The sequence below is a fragment of the Dendrobates tinctorius genome, unplaced genomic scaffold (genome assembly GCF_039654945.1).
Source record: "Dendrobates tinctorius isolate UK_male_01 unplaced genomic scaffold, ASM3965494v1 ptg000043l, whole genome shotgun sequence".
NCBI lineage: Eukaryota > Metazoa > Chordata > Amphibia > Anura > Dendrobatidae > Dendrobates > Dendrobates tinctorius.
Window position 1 is genome coordinate 15,914,676 of NW_027361711.1, and position 23,676 is coordinate 15,938,351.

At 42.3% G+C, this 23,676-nt stretch overlaps 1 protein-coding gene across 1 annotated transcript in view; it reads left to right on the top strand.

Moving 5' to 3' along the window:
* Positions 1-12,929, top strand: part of UBTD2 (ubiquitin domain containing 2) — a 76,432-nt gene extending 63,503 nt beyond the window's left edge. Inside the window, exon 3 of the mRNA XM_073575219.1 lies at positions 12,134-12,929. Within this exon, the coding sequence (XP_073431320.1) occupies positions 12,134-12,531 (398 nt within the window). The 3' untranslated portion in view covers positions 12,532-12,929. The remainder of the gene's footprint in view (positions 1-12,133) is intronic.
* Positions 12,930-23,676: the final 10,747 nt, after the last annotated feature.

Sequence of the window (23,676 nt, forward strand, 5' to 3'; positions counted from 1 at the left end):
CCATTTTGCAGGGCTCTGGCACTGCTCCTCCTGTTACTCCTTGCACAAAGGAGGAGGTAGAAGTCTTGCTGCTGGGTTGTTGCCCTCCTATGGCCGCCTCCACATCTCCTGGTATCTGCTCCATGCTCTCGACACTGTGCTGACAGACACAAGCTACCCTTTTGGCACTGATTCATGCAAAGTTTGTCGAAGTGACATTGCCATTTTTTAAAGTAGAAAAATATGACAATGCGAGCCTCCACCAAAAAAAAGTGCATTTTGCATGGTTTAGATCAGGGGTGTATCTTGAATTTGTGAGGCTTAGCTTCCTATATTATCAAACTTATGCATAAAGTTATTGAAGAATTAAATTGAGTCTGATTTTAAGTTACGGTAATTCTGTGATGTGTTTAAAACATGAAATGCAATAGAGTGATCATAATTCCAATTTAGTGTAAGTAGAGATGAGCAGCCCTGTGGATGTTTGGGTTTGTCAGTTCGGGTACCAGAGCTCTTACCCAAATATGAACCCGAACCCCATAGAAGTCAATGAGGAATCATAATGGGGGTAAAAGGAGGACAATTGCCCTGAAAATAAATGTTTATAGGGAAATTGCTTAAAATGACAGAATAAAAAAATTAAAAAAAATTGAACATTGAACTAGGATCCAGGAGGTTCAAGGGAAGGAGGGGGGGGTGTAGGTGGTAAAGGAGGACGTTGCAAACGCTGTTTTTGTGTTATTGGCAACCCAGTAATCAGCAGTGGCAACAATCCAGCACTCGGCGGTCGTTGCGCAGGCACTGCAGCATGTATTGGCTCATGTGTGCCAGAATGTCTAGAGGCAACGACAAGCTGTCCTCTGTGCGAGGCGTATTGTCTATGTCCTCCGTATTCCCCCCCATCCATGCCCCAGTGATGCCCGTGAGCTGCTTTGAGTGCCACCCTGCTGTGAACACTGTTTCTCATCCTCTAAAACTGTCCCTTGCCTCGACAGTTGGGTACCTGACCACTGTTTGTACAGTGTCCCACGCTCTCAGCCGTGTGTGGATGACTGGCCTGATGATGATGTGAATGTTCCCTGTTACTCCTTCTCTTCCTCCTGTGCCACCACCTCATCCATCATCACCAGAAGCATTTTTTCAAGGAAGTATTGACGTGGGGTAGTAATGCTGTTGATGGCGTCATCAGCACCGGCCATGTTCATGGAGTATTGGAAGCAGCTCAGCACTGCACACACACGTCTCGCATGGAAGCCTGTGAGTGGTCTGTGTTCAGGTTTCAGTACCTGACACCAGGTGTCTGGTACGATCGTAAAGTTCGGGGTTAGTTCATCTCTGTGGCTATCTGCCCACGATCCAGGACTGTAATCGCTTTGGACGCAGTGCATGTTTGCTGCGTCCAAAACGCTGCCGTCTATTGAACACTAGTGATTCTGCATGTGTTCACTGAACCGTGCGGAATTACCGCGTCCAATACATTGTACGGGTGAAATATCTCTTGCCAGAGACTCGTGTCTCTGCAAGAGAAATTGAAATGCTGTGGTCTTGAGAGACTCGCCACATGTCCGTCTCTGCGGGTGAGCTGTGGGAGTCTCTGGACGCCTTAGTGGACATGGAATTTCTTTAAATCCCATCCACCATGCTGTAACATCTGGATGCTGCGGGTTGAACGTTGTACAAGTATGCAGCATCCAACCCCCAGCGTTTACTGATTAGTGGGACTGACCAGGACTTTGAAAAGAGAAGATACTAAAGGCCCTTTTACATTTAGCGATGCACCAGCGATCCAACCAGCGATCCGACCCGGTCAGGATCGCTGGTGCATCGCTAAATGATCGCTAGTGAGCTTTCATACAGAAAGATCTCACAGCGATGCAGCAGCGACGCAGCGCACGATACTTACCATTCACACACAGCGATCCAGACGTCCTCCCGCCCGCGTCCAGCGTCGCTCGTCGTCACAGCAGGAAGTCTCAGCAGGAAGCGCCCGACGAGAAATGGAGCCGGACATTCTCGCGCGATCAGCGATGGACAGCGGGGGAGCCGGTCGTTGGTATCACACATAGCGATATCGCTAGCAATATCGCTATAACGTCACAAAACCAGTGACGTTTTAGCGATATTGCTAGCGATATCGCTTAGTGTAAAACCCCCTTAACTCAAGTTTGCAATGTGGCAGTGCTAACCACTGAGTTTCGTACCATCTAGAAAGCGGTTTGTTACATATACCATGCCATATCTGCAGCAATCTGCAAGCATTTGTAGATAATTTGTCACAACAATATATTTTTTTTTTTTTTTACTCAGTTTGGAATAGAATCTGGTTAGTCTATTTTTGAAAAGTGGGAACACAGGAACAAGTACTATACTATATGCCACGTTTTCTATCCTTGCCAGGCACAGTAGGTTTGATGAGCAGTAAGGCACTTTGAACAGCATGAATGGGAGGTGTAAATGCAACAGCTGGAGTTTCCAGATGCAATGTGGAACAGCAAGGATGGCGGATTTCAGCAGAGCTGTAAGTACAGAGACAAATGTGCCAAAGGCACAAGAAAAGCAGAGCGGAGTAGGTAATCAGACATGAGTGCAGTAGTTCAAAGGAAAAGCAGACTAGGTTGGCAGATGTCTTGATTCAGTGAAGTTGCAAGTGTGTACTCTACAAGTAATGGCAGGGCTGAGCTAGTAATAGAAACTGATTGCTAGGAGCAACAGAGAAGATAATTGGGCTTCTAGCCAGTTACGAGCCAAGTAGGAAGTGTGGCTTGACCTCTGGAAAACATGATATCAACATGCACTACTACCTGGATAGTCAGGCGCACAGGTCTTCAATGTCAACATCAGAAGTGCATGATTAGCCTACTAACCCAGCTCTTGCATAGCACAGGGTGCTGGCCATAGGGGAAGGAAGCCAGGCTCATTGAAATTTCATTTGACCCACAATCTTACCAATAATAGTATTATTAAAGCATTGCTGCATTTATAAGATGTACGAGTATAGGAGATTGATTGCAGCGGCTGCACTTGAACTATTCCCAGTTTAATTGTTGTGGATGACACGTGCTGCGTCATCCACACAGCACAGTGAGATCTCGCGTTAGCGCAGCAGCATCTCAGGCCCAGAAAACAACGACTTGATCCACCTCAAATCTCTCTATATAACAATTTAAATGCCGCTCCTCCAATCGTTGGGTTACCATGGTAGTCGGGGGCGTGCCGAAGGTCACGGTCTGTCATATTTATCCACCTATATTCTGCAATACAGCAAATCATAGTAGAAGCAGTCATACGATTGCAGGTTCAAGTCTCTTATTGGGATTAAAAGTTCATTTTAATATGAAAAATAAGCATACAAGTTCAAACTATCAACATATAAAATTATTTACTCCATACAATAAACACTGAAAATAGTGAAACCTTAGAATTGATGTTTAAAATGCAATAAATTATCAAAACACATCGTAACTCAAAATTGTATCGATGCTGGCAGCTTAGCACAAATATAGGGAATGTCTGTGCTTAGCTGACATTTTTATTGACGAAACACAAGGCTATTGACCGAAAATAGAAAGATTACGGGTCTCTCAAAATGCAAACGTTGGCTTTTTTTTTTTTTGTCTAAGTTGAATTTTTTTTCTACTGAAAAAAAAAAAAAAAAAAAATATATATATATATATATATATATATATATATATATATATATATATATATATATATAAAATATAAATTTGGGTATCGCCATAGACTAACTTTATCACTTTTTTTTTTTTACTGTACAATGAACAAAGTAAAAACAGAAACCCCCCCTGTTTTTCAGTACATTTTTTTGAAAAAGTGAATGTTGTCCTTAAAAACTACATTTTGCTCCACAAAAATCAAGTCCTTGTACAGGAATATCGGCCAGATACTAAAATTAAAAATTTTAAGAAAAAGTTATAGATTTTGGAAAGCGGGGAAAGTAACGCTGCAATCACACAGCCAGTGTCTGATGCACAGCTTTCTTGCGCCTGGCAGCATGAATCTCATGACATATGCACATTGTACCCTCAACCCTTCATGACTGGGTGATTTTCCAATTTTTTGGGCACTGAAATTATTTGACTCTTATCACGTTCTCTTTTAAATTGTGGACCATGGGAGATATTTATCAAGCTAAATGAAGCAGAATTTTGGCATTACATGCTCCAAAAAATGTTTTTCATAATTTGTGTTTTAGACACTTTGTACCACTTACTCAACTTGGGAAGGGAACATGACTTATCTTGGAAAGGGGGTGGCGTGACTTAGTGAGTGATACCCTGCCTTAATTTTGTGGCACATATTTCCTTTTAGGAAGCCAACTAATAGGCATTGAAATTTTGGAACCAGTTCATCAATGCCTGAATTACTCACACTGGTTTTGATGAGGAGGTATTGCCACTACATTATTCCAGAGCATCAGATGAGTGGCTTGCACCTCACCACAAATCCTGCCTGTAATGTTAAGTAAGATATGATTTTGCGGAACATTCCGGAATCTCCCATTGCTACACTACTGATGAGACCAGCCTGTCAAGTAGCTGCGACCCCCCCCTCCCCCAAAACACACACACCAGTCTCTCTGCTTGCAGCTCTGTGAAATCTGAGATCACAGGGAGGATTCTCTTCCCTTCCCCCTGCACTGAATGATAATCAGCCAGGAAAGGATTCCCACTTTTGTTCTCAACCATGTGCTTGGATCAGTATACGTGACAGAGGTATAAAAATCACATCTCTGCGTAGGGCACGAAACCGACGTTCTGACCCATAATTTTCACGGTTCCAGCACCCCCAGAAACCAAGAACTTGGATTACTCCTAAAATGTGTGATACAACCACTGCATGTTTGGTCTTTAATTATTGTATTTGACAAACTAAAAAGAATGAGACCATGTGCGTGTCTATCCGAGGTACCCTCGGCGAGATATAGTTATAAGTCTTGTAATTAGATTGTAACCTAGAGGAGAGGGGGAGGACCGACCCCAGACGACCCCTTTTATGATGTCATCAATCCAAACCTATAAGGTACTCCCCCCCCCCCCCCCCCCCCCCCCATTCGAGCTGCAGAGTCCCTGCTGAAAGGACCCTCAGATGAGTGGAGACGTGTGGCTGGCTGCCCCTCCCCCGCCACATGGTTCTGCCTAAGACCAACTAAGCAACTGTAAGTTTGATTTCTGCTTTTAATCCCGTTTATTTTATATTTGCATTGTACATATCTAATGTCTCAACTTTGTAACAACTTTTATCTGTGTAATCACTGACCACCCTTTGGAAATAAATGATAAAATTTATTAGTCTGTCTTCACACTCTAGGAACGAACGTACACGTGCCTTTAAGATAATTACGCTACTGATTAGGTTGGCTTCGAACCCCTCTATTAAGTGTATAACTTAAGCAGAGAAATCTGGAGCTGGTGGCGGCGTGGTGTGTTTTGGTTGGTTGGGCTAGCTGGCAGTGACGGAAGGGTCTTATATGCTGATTGGGTGGCTGCGGCCAAAGCATTAATAATTCCCTCACTGCAACGGTCTAATTGCCCGTGCACAACAAGCATCCCGTCCGGCGACTAATTATCCTAGGTGTAGTTCTCTGACTGACCTGAGGATAAGGGGGGCACCGGAGAGCTGCGAGTTCCAAAGTGGAACTGAAAAGTGGGATATCCATAAATCCCCGCAGTTCATGGAAGAATGTTAGCAGTGGTGGGACATCCAAAATAACCCACCTGCGATAAATTGGTAGGGCAAGACTAGCTTGCTGTTTTTTGTCACGTGCCGGCGGTGGGATAACTAAGATAAGCCTCCCTGCGCCTGTGATAGCTGTGTGCCAGCAGTGCGTCGCATCCCTCCGTCTGTGACATACCGGTGTCAGCGGCGGGATCGTGACACTGCCACGTAAAAATAATTCAGAATATCATTAAAAAAAGACCCATGACCTTTTTAAGTGTGTAATTGGACTTACCTGGACAATCATTTTTCCAGGTACGCTAATTATCGCACAATGAACACTGAAAAAACAAAAAGGTGGACTTGCAATTTTTTTTCCAGCATATCGTCCCACTTTAAAAAAAAAAAAAAATTCCCCTTTTTTCAGTACCTTACATAAAATCAATGGTGACATTCAAAATTACAACTCTTCCTGCAAAAAAAAAAAATCCTTTATGCATCTGTCAACCGGGCAATAAAAAGACAATGGCTCTGAGTGTCGGAGAAAAAAAAAGGAAAACAAACTCCTTGGCCCTTTTAGGGGTTAATGAATTAAACATCATACGTTGGCTGTGCGCATTTCCCGCGAAGGTTACTCCAGCGAGGGTTGACGTACATTTCCAGCATAATTTATGCCACTTTACTGATGTAAATGATGATGAATTTGTCAGGTAGACTTCGCCACAACTTGAGCTGCCCCCGTTTCTGCCCACTTCGGTGGCGCTGGCTGAGACGGGCATAAAATTAGAGATTACAAACTTCATGCACAACTCCAAGTTTTACAAACATTTTGCGGTGAAAACATCTTGTTAATGCGTGCACCTGTTTAGGAGTCGGGAACGTCTGACTCCCGCACATCTCAAAGAGCGACGTGAACAACTCTGGTCTTGATGAAACGGGTCCTATGTTTCTTAAATTGGTGAAATTACCATTTGTCTGCCACAGAGCTCCAAATGGCTATTGTAGACATGAACTTGATTGATAAAATCTTGCATCTTTCAGATGCCACATAAGAACCCCTAGCAGAATTTCTGACTTTTTTTTTTTTTTTATAACTCTATAACACAGTATGCAGTAAGCGCCCACTACTGGCTAGTGCAGGGAGGTAACATTTTATCATTTAAAGTGAACATCCCCAGGCTTCCATTACTGTTGGTGCAAAATTTCTTCTCAGGACCCAGTCCACCTGCCACGTTCCTAATTTGTGGTCACTGGGCGGGAGAACGGCTTCTTACTTGATTGCATTTACAGGTCTTGTGAGGCCTATTGTCACATATGTCCTTCAAACCACAATGATGAAGTGGCCCCAAGCTGGCTAATTCTTGGGGTTCCCAAGAGGCGATTCTTGGTGTTCCCATCCAGCGGATACATTGGGTCCTGCAAATCAATTCGCTCTAACTCTGTTTTCCATAAGTATATGTGAGACAGTTACCAAATATCCATCCTATTTCTCGCTGGTGGTGTGTAGACTCTACTTTTCAAAAGTTTTTGGTCTTGAAATTGGCTGCCGCAGAGCTTTAGAAAAGGCATAAAGCAGCAGCCTGAACGAATGATGATCTGAGGTGTCTGACACTTACTGTAGGCACTGTCGAAAAACGTGGTCACAGATGAAACTAGAGGAAAAAAATAAGGGTCAAATGGCGATCAATGATCACAGGTAATCACCCCCTACGTAGCATTTTCACTCTCCTGCATGGACAGTTGTCTTAGTACTGTCCATGTAAGACATTTGTAGATTTTTTATTTTTTTTGTCTTTTCAATATGGAATGGTTTAAAAAAAAAATGTTTTAAATCTCCTTCTGAGAGGTGGTCTTTTCAAAGAACATGGCCAGTTTGCTTGTTATGTGGTGGGGACTGGTAATATGTCACAGAAAAGTTGTCCTGGCCAAAAAGATGATCTTTGCGTGAGATGTTACTGTATTTAGGATCATGTTGTGCTGCCCTATAATGTGGTGCTGGCTTCCGTATTAAGTGTAAATTTGTGATAGAGATTGGGCTGACTGTTTTTATAAACGTTCAATGACAAGTAAAACTGACAAAAATCAATCGCCCCACAATATAAGCAGTCAGAAAGCAAACAGCTGCCCATCAGCTCATTTATGGAGCACGTCAGAATGCCAAGTACCACTGTCTAGGGACCCCCACTCCTAGTCGTTGTCTCATACACTTGGCTGTAGTACGGGTTGATGCTTAAAGGAAGAACACTTGAGGGCTGGATTCAGTCATTATTGGCACTCAGTCTCTGCATCAAAAGGCTGGTGCCAGATTTAAGAGATGCTGAAGACTCCCTGAAGTAAATCTAATGCTACATTCTGTTACTGTCAGATGTCATAGAGCAAAAATAGTGCTGTCATATTCATTGCTATGAAAAGATTCTAAACACAAAAGAATTATTCTATATGTTGGCTTCTGCTGTACACAATGGAAGCATTAGCTACAGGTTACTTATGCTTTAGGCATGACTTTAAAAGTTTCTAACCTGTAGTTCTGATCATAATAATGGTCTCTGCTTGGGGTGTACATCAGGGAGAGTAGTGTTCTTTTGTCCTGTTTAGGTTAGCCTGTATACCTCAGAACTTATGGATCACTGTTGGTAAATGTAAATACCATAGTGGAAGCCAGTAGTGCATTGTTGGTAAAAGGCCAAAGGTGGGGATTAGCTGTGGAAGAGCTATGGGTGATACATGTGAAACCCCCTGACTCCCCATGTATTACCCATAACACCTTTTTTTTATTTCAACCGTGCTGTATGTTAATGAGTTGGGTCCGGTCCGATGGGCGTGCTTTGGTCCTTCATTCCACCCCTCCTTGGCTATTGTATGCAATAGTTCTTGGAACTTTTGTAGTTCACGGCCATATTTCGCGCGTGCACATTGCAATGTGTTCTCGCATGTGCTCAGTATGTGCCCAACTGTGGGCAAAGCCAAAAAACAGAATTGCCCTTATGCCATGGCTTTCTATGGCCCGGAAGTATACAAGTATACTTCCGGGCCATAAAGCACAATCGCATATGCCGGCGCATGCGCATTACTTATTTACGGCTTTGCCCACAGTTGGGCAAAGCATACTGCGCACATGCGAGAACACATTGCAATGTGCACGCGGGAAATATGGCCGCGAACTACGAAAGTTCCGAGCACTATTGCGTACAGCAGCCAAGAAGGGGTGGAGTGAAGGACCAAAGACAACGCCCATCGGACAGTACCCAACTCGTTAACATACAGTGCGGGTGAAATAAAAAAGGTATTTATGAGTGATACATAGTGAGTCAGGGGGTTTCAAAAGCATTTGGGCAAAGCATAGCTGATACTAAATCCAATGATATGATATTTTCATCTGATAAGCCTAAAATGTAAAGTTAGGGATGAAAAGGGAATTTTTAATGCACGCATATTCGAAAATAGTTTAGATCATTGCACTAAATAGACAAGGATTTAAAGTCCAAAGTAATTTGCATTTTAAATCCTTGTCTATTTAGTGCAATGATCTAAACTATTTTCGAATATGCGTGCATTAAAAATTCCCTTTTCATCCCTAACTTTATTTTTCCCTTACTTTTTTTTTATGCTTTTGTTTGAGAATCTGAGAGCCTGCTTGGTATACTCAAAGGCAACGTCATCAGGGGCAGAGGCTGCGGTCACTGCCGCAGTCCCTTGTGGTATTATGAAGTATCCCAAAGGGGAACACAAATCTGGGTCCCCATCAGTTGCCATTTAGTGGGGGTGCATCGTGATCGATCCCGCGATTGTCTGGACATTTCCTTCTCTGGTAGCATGGAGTCTTTGACGCTCTAGGAATAATTGATGACATGATGTGAAATAGTCATTACCCAAGGTTCTCTTCAGAAGAGATTGTGGCTGGTAGCCATTTCTGTGGTTACATCTGTGGAAACATGACAGCGATGCTGCTCTGGAAGCTCTTCTTTCCCAATAGGTCCCATCCCATGGCTTTGTCAGAAGTGTACATCAAAAGCCAGCTGTTCTTAATTGGGACCTTCTGCGCCCAGATTTCACATGTCTCTTATAAATGGCACACTGCACTTCCAGTTATTGCTGTGCGCTGCTTTGTTACAGCTGATGAAGATGTAACACAGGAACGTAGCTTTCATTCTGCAGCCATACAGCTTGTTACCATCGTTAGAAATGGTAAGCTTTAAGGTTACTTTAGCTATTATCGCCTTAAAGCTTTAGCTCATATTATGAAATGGTTTTGGAATCTGTAAAAGGTATCAATTTCCCAAATTGTCAACAGAATTTGATCCGGTGATAGTGGATCCATTGCAATATATAAATGCACCCCCCTATTTTTTTGTATATCCTTCCAAGGAGGTACACATAGGGATGATATACTTAGGTATGTATTGTTGTTATATACTAGCTACTTACCTGAGATCAAGACAAAGCCAAATGTTGTATTGTTTGAGAGGAGTTTAATTATATGTAGGAAGCTTATTCTTTTATCTGTCTGACTAGTGATAAATTCCACAATCTAGCTAAACACACCACCACTAATGACTAGTTTACCTCTTCAGTACACACACCGACCATAAAATGTTCTGCTCCAGGCAGATAACGTATCCTCCAGAGATAACCCAACAGGTTGTGATCTCAAGATGTTGACACTTGGTGTTCTTTTATCTATTGTGGTGTTTGCATGTCTTTATTGTAGTTTTGTATTGAGAGTTATGATGGCTCGATCCATTATAGCCAATTACTTTAGTCAAGAATTAGGTCACTAAATACAAATATTGCAGTGTAATCACAAAAACAACCCATAACCTACCTTACCTCTGTGCCATGCAAGCTTTGCCAGCTGACTGCAATAAAAAATAAATAAAAGTAAAGCGAAACACTCCTACATTTTTAATGAGGACCAGCTGAGAAACGTGCAGCATTTTAGCCGAAATGCCATCTAATGTGCTTTCCTGTAAGGACTTGGCTCCTGTACAATGACATAACTGCTTAGTGTTTGTGCGCCACCTGTAGGTATCATGAGAAAATCTGTGAAGCTTTTTTTTTTTTTTTTTTTTTTTTTTTTAAGCTTTTTATTGCGGTGTATATCTGTGTTTTATAATGCATCTTTTTTTAACCAGATTTTTGGATAATATTGAACAAATGGTACAGTCTTAACTTTTAATTGGACACAGTTTTTAAGCACATAATTGTTGTCATTATGTCATATTTAAAAATCTGAAAGCTAGGTTAAAGCCGTGATCCTAATCCTATAAAGCCCTTTATTAATTTCTATCTTTCAGCCGTAAGCATTTTTATAATTGACTTTATTATTACATTTCGTACCATTCTCTCTTTTCTGCTATTTCCATAGGTTGTTTTTTTTTTGTTTTTTTGTTTTTTTTTTTTTTACTTCCTGCGACGTTTCATTTGAGAGGAGTCTCAAACACGATGTCATGACGCCGGAGCTGCACTCGCTTCTCTGCAGTGTCTATCACACCTCCTGAAACAGGATGTCATTAGGGGGCGGCGCTGTGGTCACTTAACACAGCTACTGTCACCACCGTACCCTGATCAAGTCTTGGTTCAGTTTAGGTGATTTGAGAATTTGCCACATCTTCAGTCACCATGGCTGTCAGTCACCATGGCTGTCAGTCACTGCTTCTAATACTGTAGTCTTTCCCTGAAATTAATCCTCATCAGGGGGAGGTGCTACAAGCCGTGTGGGTGACACCAGGGCCACCCCTTGACGACTGTTCGTTTGAGGGCGGTGATGGTAGCAGCGTGAATGACAGCAGCACTGCCCCACAGTTTTAATCACCATCCCCAAATGAATCGTCATCAGGGGGTGGTGCAGGTGTCACTCACCCTGCTTCTACCACCACCCCCGATGACTATTTGTTTTAGGGAAATAGACTGTGGTGTTAGAAGCTTTGACCCTGACTGCAGCCACAACTGAAGATGTGGTCACTTCTCGATCACCTCTCCTGAAGCAGAATGTCCTCCGAATACTTCGGTGACAGTAGGTGTGGTAAATGACTGCAGAGTTGCCCCCTGATGTTGTCCAGCTGGAGGAGGGGTGATAGACATTGCCGAGTAGCGAGTGCAGGCCCGGTCTCCTGTGATGTCCGGTGTGAGACTCTTCTCAAACAAAATGTCACATGAAGTAAAGAAAAAATGCGCATATAGCTAATAGCAGGATAGTGAGAAGTGTGGGGAATTTTATAATAAAGCAATTACAAAAAGTGATTTAGGGCTTAAAGATAGGTATTTATAAAGGGTTTTTATTGGTATCTAATCACCCCATTAATATTAGAACTCCCCTCCAGGCTACTTTTTAAACACTTTTTAAGGCTGTGCTTGGTCTTTGCCACATGAATGAGATCCTGTATTATCATGTAGTTTACTAAATAAATGTTTTCTTTATTTTATTATTCAGAATATTATTTTTTTTTACATATGTATTTTTTTTTTTTTCTCTTTTAAGGTGCCCTTACTGAGTGCTACGACGAACTGGGAAACCGCTACCAGCTACCAGTTTACTGCCTTGCCCCTCCCATTAATATGATTGAGGAGAAGAGTGACACAGAAACTTTAGATATCCCTGAGCCTCCTCCAAATACCGGTCATGAATGCCAGCTACGCCTGCGCCTCTCAACAGGCAAGGACCTCCGGCTCTTAGTGCGCAGCACGGACACTGTATATCACATGAAGAGGCGCCTCCACACTGCAGAAGGCGTTGAACCTGCCAGCCAGCGTTGGTTTTTTTCTGGCCGGCCACTCACAGACAAAATGAAGCTAGAAGAGCTCAAGATTCCCAAGGACTATGTAGTACAAGTAATAGTGAGCCAACCTGTCCTAAATCCCACACCAGTAGAGAATTGACCATCTCAAAGACAATGCTCACCATCCTTCTCTTTACTTAAATCACTCCTTGCTATGTTTGTACGCAGCCTGTATCTTTTCTTTCTTTTTTAATCTTCTGATGAGTCCTGAGTTGTCAAAGCAATGTAACCCATTGCAGGCCTCTTTGGCATCCCAGGACTTTGTAGCTGGTTCAGTGGACATGTGACTACAGAAGGAAGAGCCGGGCCTTCCTCTGAGTTTTAAAGGAGGGTGGGAAAGGGGAATCAAGACGTATTTCTTAATAATGCAACAAAAGACTTTTTATAACACCAGGAAAACTATCTTTTTTTATCTGTTCTATAAAGGTTTGGACTGTATGTGGAGTATTTAGCATTGCACTTTTAAACAACAAAATAATGAAAATTTGAAACAATGAACTGTTTTGTCCTGTTTTATGAAAACTGTGGGGAAGGTTATATATTCCAGGAAACCTAGCCTCAATGTAATTTTGGCTCTCCTCCAGATCAAACATATAAATATGTCGAACTTCAGCATTACCTTCTGGATATTTAGTACACCATTATTTTGATCAGTTACCATCGTTTCTCAGTTCAGTAAGGAGCAAGTTCAATGTGAACCAGGTCGGATTCTGCAAATCTCTCACCTCAATTCAACAATTGTTAACACATTAGCCCAAGGGTATGACCGCACCATTCAAAATTTTCAGCATCCTGTCGCTTCCTGCTATGTATGATGTGACATGTTTTGGTTAATAAAACATGTAGCCCCTGAGTCATCAAAGCAATTATGTCACAATTCTGCTTTAGTTGCTTTGAAAAGCCTCAAAAGCTGGGTTGTGCAAAAATCTAGCAACTTTTAGCATTTTCACACTTCATTTGCCCAGCTCTGCCAAAATGGGAAGAGGTGTGACACCACAGCTCATCTAAATCAAAACAAGTTGTGGCATCCATTACGCTAGAACTCTTACTCCAGTCTCTGACTGTAGCAAGAGTAATGCCGAGTCACATGCCACCTTTTAGATGCTTCTGATCCATACAGGGACATCATCTGCTGGGAGTTTTTATGTTCTCCTCGGGTTTGTGTGCATTTCCTCCGGGTACTCTGGTTTCCTCCCACACTCCAAAGACATACTGATAGGGAATCTAGATTGTGAGCCCCAATGGGGACAGTGATGATAATGTCTGTAAAGTGCTGTGGAAATAATGGTGCTATGTACAAGTGCATCTCACTAAATTAGAATATCATCAAAAAGTTAATTTATTTTAGTACTTCAATAAAAAAGTGAAACTCCTATTATATAGTCATTGCAGAGTGATCTATTTCAAGTGTTTATTTTTGTTACTGTTGATGATTATGGCTTACAATGACAACCCAAAAGTTGTTCTCAGTAAATTAGAATAATTAACAAAAAACACCTGCAAAGGCTTCCTAAGCGTTTAAAAATGTCCCTTAGTCTGTTTCAGGAGGCTTCACAATCATGGGGAAGACTGCTGACTTGTCCAGAAGGCAGTCATTGACATACTCCACAAGGAGGGTAAGCCACAAAAGGTCATTGCTAAAGCAGTTGGCTGTCACAGAGTGCTGCATCCAAGCATATTAATGGAAAGTTGAGTGAAAATGAAAAGTGTGGTAGAGAAAGGTGCACAAGCTACTGCGATAACTGCAGCCTTGAAAGGATTGTTAAGAAAAGTCCACTCAAAAATTTACTGAGCACACATTTCAGTAAATTATTTTTCAAGTTGGCGTCATAAAGTATTCTAATTTACTGAGTTAATGAGTTTTGGGTTATCATTGGTTGTAAGTCATAATAATCAACATTAACAGAAATAAACACTTGAAATAGATCACTCTGTTTGTAATGACTTTAGATAGAGTTTCACTTTTTGTATTGAAGAACTGAAATTAACTTTTTGATATTCTAATTTAGTGAGATGCACTTTTAAGTGAGTAAAATAAATACATCTTTTAATGAATCGAGAGCATCGGACTTCAACATGCACCTGTGAACAATGCCTGCCTTGATGAATCGGAGTGATGGTGGAGCACACCATATAATATGTTAACTAAGTAGAAGTTTATTGGTTATATTGGCAACGCCTTTTAAAGGGACTCTAGAAGAAAAATCATAAACAGCATGTTAGGGTTGGCGGATCGCACTATATAAAATAATAAAGTGCGATCTCAACCCCCGGCGTCCACCGTGCAGAGATGTAAAACTGCTGCTAATGTGAACAATGATGAACTTAAGACAGCGAGTGAACTCCTTAACGCAGTCTTATTGTCAGGACCACCGCACTGCACTTGCTCACTGAGCCAGGGTGTGTGTCCTGAGTACAAAGACTGTGCACAAAGATACCTGCGGAGCGAGCAGCAGTGGTGACAATGCATGCTCCAGGACCTGAATCACGTGACTGCTGGGGGCGTGGCCTAAGCTCTACAGAGCTAGGAGCTGCAGGGAAACTCCTAGAAGGGTAACTACAGGACAATGTTACCAAGGAGCATAGACAGAGACAGATACCAGATCAAGCCGGGTCAAAGCACGAGATAGCAGGACAGTACCAAAGGGCTTAGACAGAAAGAATAGTCAGGACGTAGCAATAGATCAGAAAACCAGAACAGGTATTAGACGGTACAATAGGGGTAAACTGTAACGGAGTAACGATAGCCAAGCCAGGAGGTCAGAACCAGAAAAGACAATGGCACCAAAAACGAGAGACGGAGTACAGAGTGAAGGAACAAGCCGGGTCATACACGGGAAGCAAACAAACTATGCAGAGTACACACACACCAGGGGTCAGACACACCAGAATAGCAGTATAACTGACAGAGAATGCCAGTATGGCGTGAGCATAAATACCCCTCCCAGATCCAAAGAGAGGCCGGCAATGTTAACCCTGTCAGAACAGGACATTAACCATGTCCTAACCATGACACCGGCAATGTTAACCCTGTCAGAACAGGACATTAACCATGTCCTAACCATGACACTTATTATCTCCACGCAGTATGAACAGAACACACAATAATCTGCTCTGTTAGTGTGACAGAGTGGTAGAGCTAAAGGGTTGGGCTCGCTCTGTAACTGACCCGCAATCGCACACGTGGCTGAAACAGATGCTAAATACAAAAACCGACACTAACTGCAAACCCTGTAGAATTCACAGGGGAGCACAGCTCTTTGGTTGAAACTTGCTCTGTACGTCCACTGTGCTAACCGCTCACATGTAGGAAACAGATGCTAAGCCAAGTGGGTACAAAAAGCCCTAACTGGCTAAAACTCAGGAGGAAACCTAACACACGTGCATACAGAGTGGCAGCGTATCCACTCACACACACCAGCCATAAATGATACTAGCGCGCCCACAGGCGTCGCTGGCAGCCTTTTCTACATCAGGCGCTTGTCAGATGGACAGGGCCTTGCCCGTGGACCAGTCTGGAACTGCCACATTACCAGAGCAGCTGACGTTCCGACCTCCAATAGGAAGACGCCACATCACGGACATGCTCAGTAAGGTGATCTCTGGACTTTACCTCCAGAGCGTAAGGCTGCACCTGTATGTCACTGGTTACTAAAGGTTTGGCTGCAGAGTCAGCAGTAACCAAACCCATGGCATGAACCTGAGCTAAACACGCTCGTGCTGAGCAGCAGTCTCAGCGGCCGGACCCGAATGGGAGACTGCAGGGCCAGACAAGGCTTGGCATCCATTCCGCGCAGTGGAAAAATCCCGGCGCCTAACAGCACTCCGGAGGAGATAGATGAGGTGCCCGAGTAGGGTTCCAATCTGTACCAGTAGTAGTAATGATGCGCTGCACTCAAAGGATATGTTGCTAAACTAAGTGAATTTATTTACAGTCTGCTGATCAACAGCTAGTGGATAATGTTTCGGTCTGCATTGACCTTCATCACGGACTGAAGGTGATGAGAGGTATGATGACTGAGTGCATCCAGACTGTGTCTTTCAGCTACCCTACCCCAGCACAGGCATACCTCTCACCACCTTCAGTCCATTTAAAATGTCATCACCTATGAGTATTGACTACTCACCTTCCACTTCAACAACACAGCATCTATCTGATGAAGGTCCATGTGGGCGAAACGTTATCCACTAGCTGTTCAGCCATTCACCTTGTTTAGCAACATATCCTTTTGATCGCCAAGTTTCATTGCTACTACAGTGCTGTGCAAATTAATTGGGACAAAGCATTTTTTTTAAGTAAAATCGTAAATTGGTTACCAGTCAGTGATTCAAACCAGTTTTAACTGCTTTGAACAGGCACTCACACCTGTTCAAAGCAGTTAAAATGGCTTGAATCACTGACTGGTATCCAACTTACGATTTTACTTAAAAAAATGCTTTGTCCCAATTAATTTGCACAGCACTGTACTTTTAAAGGGACTCTGTCAGCACAGAATTACTGTTCAAACTCAGCCCCGCCGATCGGTGCCTCACGGCGTGGCCAGTCATTTAAATGGACCTTCCCTCTTGCTTGTTTTCCCTCAATCTCCACACCCATCTTCTTTGATAGGGCAGAGATAGATGGAGCCCAAGCAGGTGTGAAGATATATATAAATTATTGTCCACACTGTGAAGCACTGAGCACCTGTACTTGGTTTGAACAATCATTTTGTGCTATCTAAATATTTAGGATGCTTTGCTTCCAGTTACCATGTGTATTACAGTGGGCTACCTCTTCATCCACTTCACTCAGCTGTTTAATCATCTCTCCAGCAAACTCCTGCCTGCAATCCCAATGTTATCTGAGCACATTAACTTATCAGTAACCACCATCCTTTCCACATCTCCATGAAGGCTGGTTTCTGAGGCAAGGAACATCCCCTTCTACTCTCTGGCTGTGTGAGTTAGATGAACCAGAGGGAATTGCACACACACTGTGTGAGGCTCTCTACAGTACTGTGTGTCTCTTGCATTATGGAGCCAGTGACAGCATCAGCACTGAGAGAAGAGGAAGGGGATCCTTTCCAACATTTGCAGAGCAGGCGCCCTTAAGCAGAGTGGGCCCGCCCTCCTCCGCTGCAAATGACTAAAGAAAGGGTATCATCCTCTTCTCTCAGTGATCATGCTGCCACTGGCTCTACAGTGGGCTAATTTCAACAGTTTTGCTTCCCAGTGCAGTGGCATCGGCAATATGTCCACCCCTGTTTTTCAGCTTTATCACTGTATCTGGTGGATATGGTTGAGTTATCTGAACAGGTTATGAAATTAGCTGTGAGCTAATTGGAGATGATCAAATCTGCATATTGAAGCTAGGCTTGTATCCAAATACTTGTGCAACCTCATACTGTTAGACCACTGGCTCCTCAAAACTTGCCATAGCCGTCCTACAATCTGGAGGATTGCTGGCACCTTTCCAAAATGGTAGTTAAACAACTTTATTTCAAGCATGTGATGCTCGTTTAAGCTCACCTTTGGCAAGTAACAGGTGTGGGCAACATGAAAATCACACCTGAAACCAGATAAAAAGAGGAGATGTTGACTCAGTCTTTGCATTATGTGTCTGTTTTGTCCTTTGTTCACGGTGCGCAACATAAGAAGTTTAAAAACCCTCTCTGTGTATGGCAGAGAAAAATTGATGAAAGGTTGCGATGCAGGACAGTCCGGGTGGTGGTTAAGCAGCTCCAATAAAGTTCAAAAGAAATTCAAGATACCCAAAATCCTTCGGTAATCTTCAGATTTCGCACAGTGAAGGCACTCACTGCACTCACTGCCAGAAGCAGCTAAACAACCCCAATACCTCTTTGATCCTCCACTATATTTGACTGTAGGTACTTTGTTCATTTCTTTGTAGGCTTCATTCTGTTTTTGGTAAACAAGAATGATGTGCTTTCCCAAAAAGCTCTTATCTTGGTCTCATCTGTCCACAAGATGCTTTCCCAGAAGGATTTTGGCTTATTCGGGTACATTTTGGAAAACTGCAGTCTAGCATTTTTATGTCTGTTAGCAGTGGGGTGCTCCTGCAATAACATTTCATTTTCTTCAAATTTTGACTGATAGTTCATGCTGACACTGATGCACCCTGGGACTGTAAGACAACGTGAATTTCTTTGGAACTTGATTGGGGCTGCTTATCCACCAAATGGACTGTGAAGATCTGAGGTGCTGGGTTGTAATAATCACCTAGGCAGGTTAACAATGCAGCTCGCTTTATTTCTCTGTCCATGGTTATACAGCAATTCCAGTAGGTTGCCAAAATATAATGTCCTCAGTCCACAAGTTCCCAACCTGGGATCAGTAGTTCCACGGCCCTACCAGGCGATATCCACTGTCTCCCAGCTTTTGGTTGGCTCACAGATTTTTGCATTCCCAGACGATAATAGTGTGCATACACAGCCTATGTTTCTCCAGATGATGGATATCACAACTGTAGCTCATGGATACCCCTTCATCAAACAACAACATTTTCTTGTATATCCTCAAGCCACTCCTGCCCCCTGAAATTGAGCCTGGCCCACGGGAAACATCCCACTCCCATAGCTAACTGCATTGATGAGGTGTCTCACTCAGGCTGATCCCCATTGCATGTGAGACTCCCTGTGGTGACGGCTCCCCTTAGTCTATCACCATCCACACAACCAGCCTAGTTGCTAGGAGCACAACACTTTGAGACTCTGAGATACTGATGAGATTAATAGAATGGCAAGTAAGCAAATCACTAATAAAACACAAAGGTAGAGGATCATGAGGAGGGGGAGGTTTGAAAGCTTACCACGTTGTTAGATGCTGGATCAATGTTTTAACTGGAGTTCATCCTGAGGGTGCTGCATCCACTGGTGATCACCATGAAATAAATGGTAATGAAAAATGAAAGTTCATCTGCACATCCATCCAGGATATATAAAAAATTCATCTTTATTGGAAAATAGTTTAAAACAGTAAAATGAAACCTCAAGAAACCTGAGGCCTTTCTGATAAACACCCTAAGGTCGGGATCACACATGTGAGGAATATGGCCGGGTCTTACCTGTTAATACCTGGCACTGCCGCCAGCTGCCGGGTATTAACATGCGAGACTCGTCCGTATTTCTCACAGGTGTGATCCCAGCCTTATTCATAGGACAAGTGAGGTAAAAGATTGTGAGCTGCAGTTTATAATGGACTACGCCAATTAGCAACTATGATTAATTAGCAATCAGTACAACAGGTGTAAGTTGCATTCAATATAGGTACATAGCAGCCACAAGATGTGTGAATAAATGATGCAGAAATGAAACACTATCATATTGTATTGCCTCAAATAGTTTGTTTCAATTACACTTGTGCATTAAAATTAGTCACCTGAAGATCTATGAAAAAAGTTTGCACAAGTGAAAGCAGAATGAAACAAGCAAAAAACATTGAAATTGCAAAGAACGCTATCCGAATGTAGAGGTATCAACCATCCACGGCAGTGGACTCACTGCAAGGAGAAAATGGTACAAAAATGGCAAAACATGAATTGACTAAAGGCCCCGTTACACGCTTCAATGTCCCACCGATCCCACCAACGATCCGACGTGGATGGGATCGCTGGGACATAGTTAGCTGATTGCTGGTGAGCTGTCACATAGGCAAACTCACCAGTGATCAGGACCAGCGAGCAAGCTGGTAAACAGCGGGTAACTAAGCGCCGCGTGGCCCTTAGTTACCTGCTGTTTACCCTGGATTCCTGATCAGGACCAGCGCGCATGCTGGTATCCAGGGTAAACAGCGGGTAACTAAATGCTTCGCAACGCTTAGTTACCCGCTGTTTACCCTGGATACCAGCTCCCAGCGTCTGCTGTATGGCGCTGGGAGCTCGCTGATCGTTGGTCTGTCGCTGTCACACGCAGAGATGTATGCTGCCCAGCGGGAGACCAATGATAGATTTATGGCCCAGACCATTAGGCAACGATTAACTGTCGGCCAACTGATCGTTGCTACGTGTCACACGCAACGATGTTGTTTTGACATCACTGCAACAACACCAAACTGGTGACGTTGCAACGATATCGTTCACAATATCGTTGCCCTAAGTCCATAGTGGTATCCTGCGTACCGACATATGGAGTAAGTGATAGAATAAAGTGTTGTAAACACCCTTGTATTAGATTCAAGGGCGGCATGTAGGAGCCTCGCTAAAAAGCAAGCAATTAAATATTTCTGTGAAAAAAAGAACATATGTAAGGGCCATAAGAGTGGATGAACACATGGAATTCAACAGTCATTTTGGATGTCAGAACCAAAGACGTCGTGCAAGGAAATCAATAAAATGAAAGCGATCAAACTACCAGGCAGGTCTGAAAAGGGAGGCAGCTGAGGAAATGCTGACAACGAAAGTAATGTTTGGGAAAGAACCAAAAATATGTGAGCGTAAAATAAAAATGGTTAGGCGCAATGAAATCAAAATATTTTGAAAAGTATGTGTATAATTTAGATCCAATCTAGTTATTCATTGTTGAAAATAATTATAACAAGCCAAAGAGAAAAAAAAACTATAAAAATCTGTTGTCAATGTGTATTCTTAATTTGTAGTAATCACACGTACTCTAGACAGAATTGATGGAGAAATAATCAAATTGAAAAAACAAAAAAAATTAACTTGCATATAAAAAAAAATATTTTTTGTATAAATAAAAAATAATTTCTGAAATTCATACTGTGGGAATATTTTGTGTCCAGGGTTAACATTCAGCGGGCTTTCCTTAAACCCAAGAAAGCAGAAAGCAAAAAACATAAATATCTTGAACTAAAAAGTAAAAAATAAACTGCAAATAATGCATAAAGGTAATAATAAGGGTATTTAGTAAACATAATTTTGATCAAAGTAATGTACTCATTCATCAATTGCGAAACAACCTATGTGGTGTACTGTGTTTGTTGCAATATTTGCCATTTGCAGTACATAGGGTACACTACACGTAAACTCAAGAAGAGGATAGCCGAGCACAGTGGTCTGAAACATTTAAGTGTGACAAACATGCAAAAGAACCTTCGGGGGCCTGTAGGGAGCTGACTTCCTCACTGCCTGCAAAGTGCAGGCATGAGGAAGTTTGCAGAACTGCCTGTGACAGATTGCTGATCTGTCACAGTGATCTGTGATGTGACGACAGATCAGCGATCTGTCACAGGACAGTGATGTCCCACCTGGGACTATGTAATAAAGTAACAAAAAAGTGTAAAAATAATTTTTAAAAAATCGCTAAATAAATTAGTAAAAAAAAAAAAAATATTCCCCAATAAATTCATTTCTTGAAAATAAAAAAAAAACAATAAAAGTACACATATTTGGTATCGCCGCGTCCATAGCAACCCGCCCTATAAAACTGTCCCATTAGTTAACCCCTTTAGTAAACCCCTTAAAAAATAAAAAACGAAGCAAAAAAAAAAGATTTATTATCATACCACCGAACAAAAAGTGTAATAACTCGCGATCAAAAAGATGCATATAAATATCCATGGTACCGCTGAAAACGTCATCTTGTCCCGCAAAAAACAAGCCACCATACAGCGTCATCAGTGAAAAAATAAAAAAGTTATAGCTCGCAGAATAAAGCGATGCAAAAATAATTATTTTTTATATAAAATTGTTTTCATTGCAAAAAACCGACAAAACATAAAAAAAGACCTAAATGAGGTATCGCTGTAACCGTACTGACCCAAAGAATAAAACCGCTTTATCAATTTTACCGCACGCGGAACGGTGTAAACGCACCCCCCCAAAAGAAATTCATGAAACGCTGGTTTTTGTTCATTCTGCGTCCCAAAAATTGGAATAAAAAGCGATCAAAAAATGTCACATGCCCGAAAATGGTATCAATAAAACCGTCAACTCGTCCCGCAAAGAATAAGACCTCACATGACTCGGTGGGTCAAAATACGGAAAAATTATAGCTCTCAATATGTGGTGATGCAAAAACTATTTTTACAATAAAAAGCGTCTTTTAGTGTGCGACAGCCGCCAAACATAAAAACCGCCATAAATAGTAAATCAAACCCCCTGTTATCACCCCCTTAGTTAGGGAAAAATAAAATTAAAAAATGTATTTATTTCCATTTTCCCATTAGGGTTAGGGCTGAGATTAGGGTTAGGGGTTAGGGTTGGAGTTAGAATTGGGGGTTTCCACTGTTTGGGCACATCAGGTGCTCTCCAAATGCAACATGGCGTCTGATCTCAATTCCAGCCAATTCTGCGTTGAAAAAGTCAAATGGTGCTCCTTCCCTTCCAAGCTCTGCCATGCGCCTAAACAGTGTTTTACCCTCACATATAGGGTATCAGCATACTCAGGACAAATTGCAAAACAACTTTTGGGGTCCAATTTGTCCTGTTACCCTTGGGAAAATAAAAAAATTGGAGACTAATTAATCATGTTTGTGGAAAAAATACAATTTTTTTATTTTCATGCCTGGGCATTATAAACTTCTGTGAAGCCCTTGGGGGTTCAAAGTGCTCACCACACATCTAGATAAGTTCCTTAGGGGGTCTAGTTTCCAAAATGGGGTCATTTGTGGGGGGTTTCCACTGTTTAGGTACATTAGGGGCTCTCCAAAAGCAACATGACACCCGCAGACCATTCCATCAAAGTCTGCATTCCAAAATGTCACTACTTCCCTTCCGTGCCCCGACGTGTGCCCATACAGTAGTTTTCTCCCACATATGAGGTATCAGCGCACTCAGGACAAATTGGACAACAACTTTTGGGGTCCAATTTCTCCTTGTACCCTTGGGAAAATGAAAAAATTGGTGACTAAAAGATCATGTTTGTGGAAAAAATACGATTTTTTTATTTTCATGCCCGGGCGTTATAAACTTCTGTGAAGCACTGGGGGGTTCAAAGTGCTCACCACACATCTAGATAAGTTCCTTGGGGGGTCTAGTTTCCAAAATGGTGTCATTTGTGAGGGGTTTCTACTGTTTTGGTACATCAGGGGCTTTCCAAACGCAACATGGTGTCCGATCTCAATTCCAGCCAAAAACGTCAAATGGCGCTGCTTCCCTTCCGAGCTCTGCCATGCGCCCAAATAGTCATTTACACCCACATATGGGGTATCAGCGTACTCAGGACAAATTGCACAATAACTTTTAGGGTCCTGTTACCCTTGGAAAAATAAAAATTGGGGGTGAAAAGATCATTTTTGTGGAAAAAATATGATTTTTTAATTGTACCGCTGTACGTTATAAACTTCT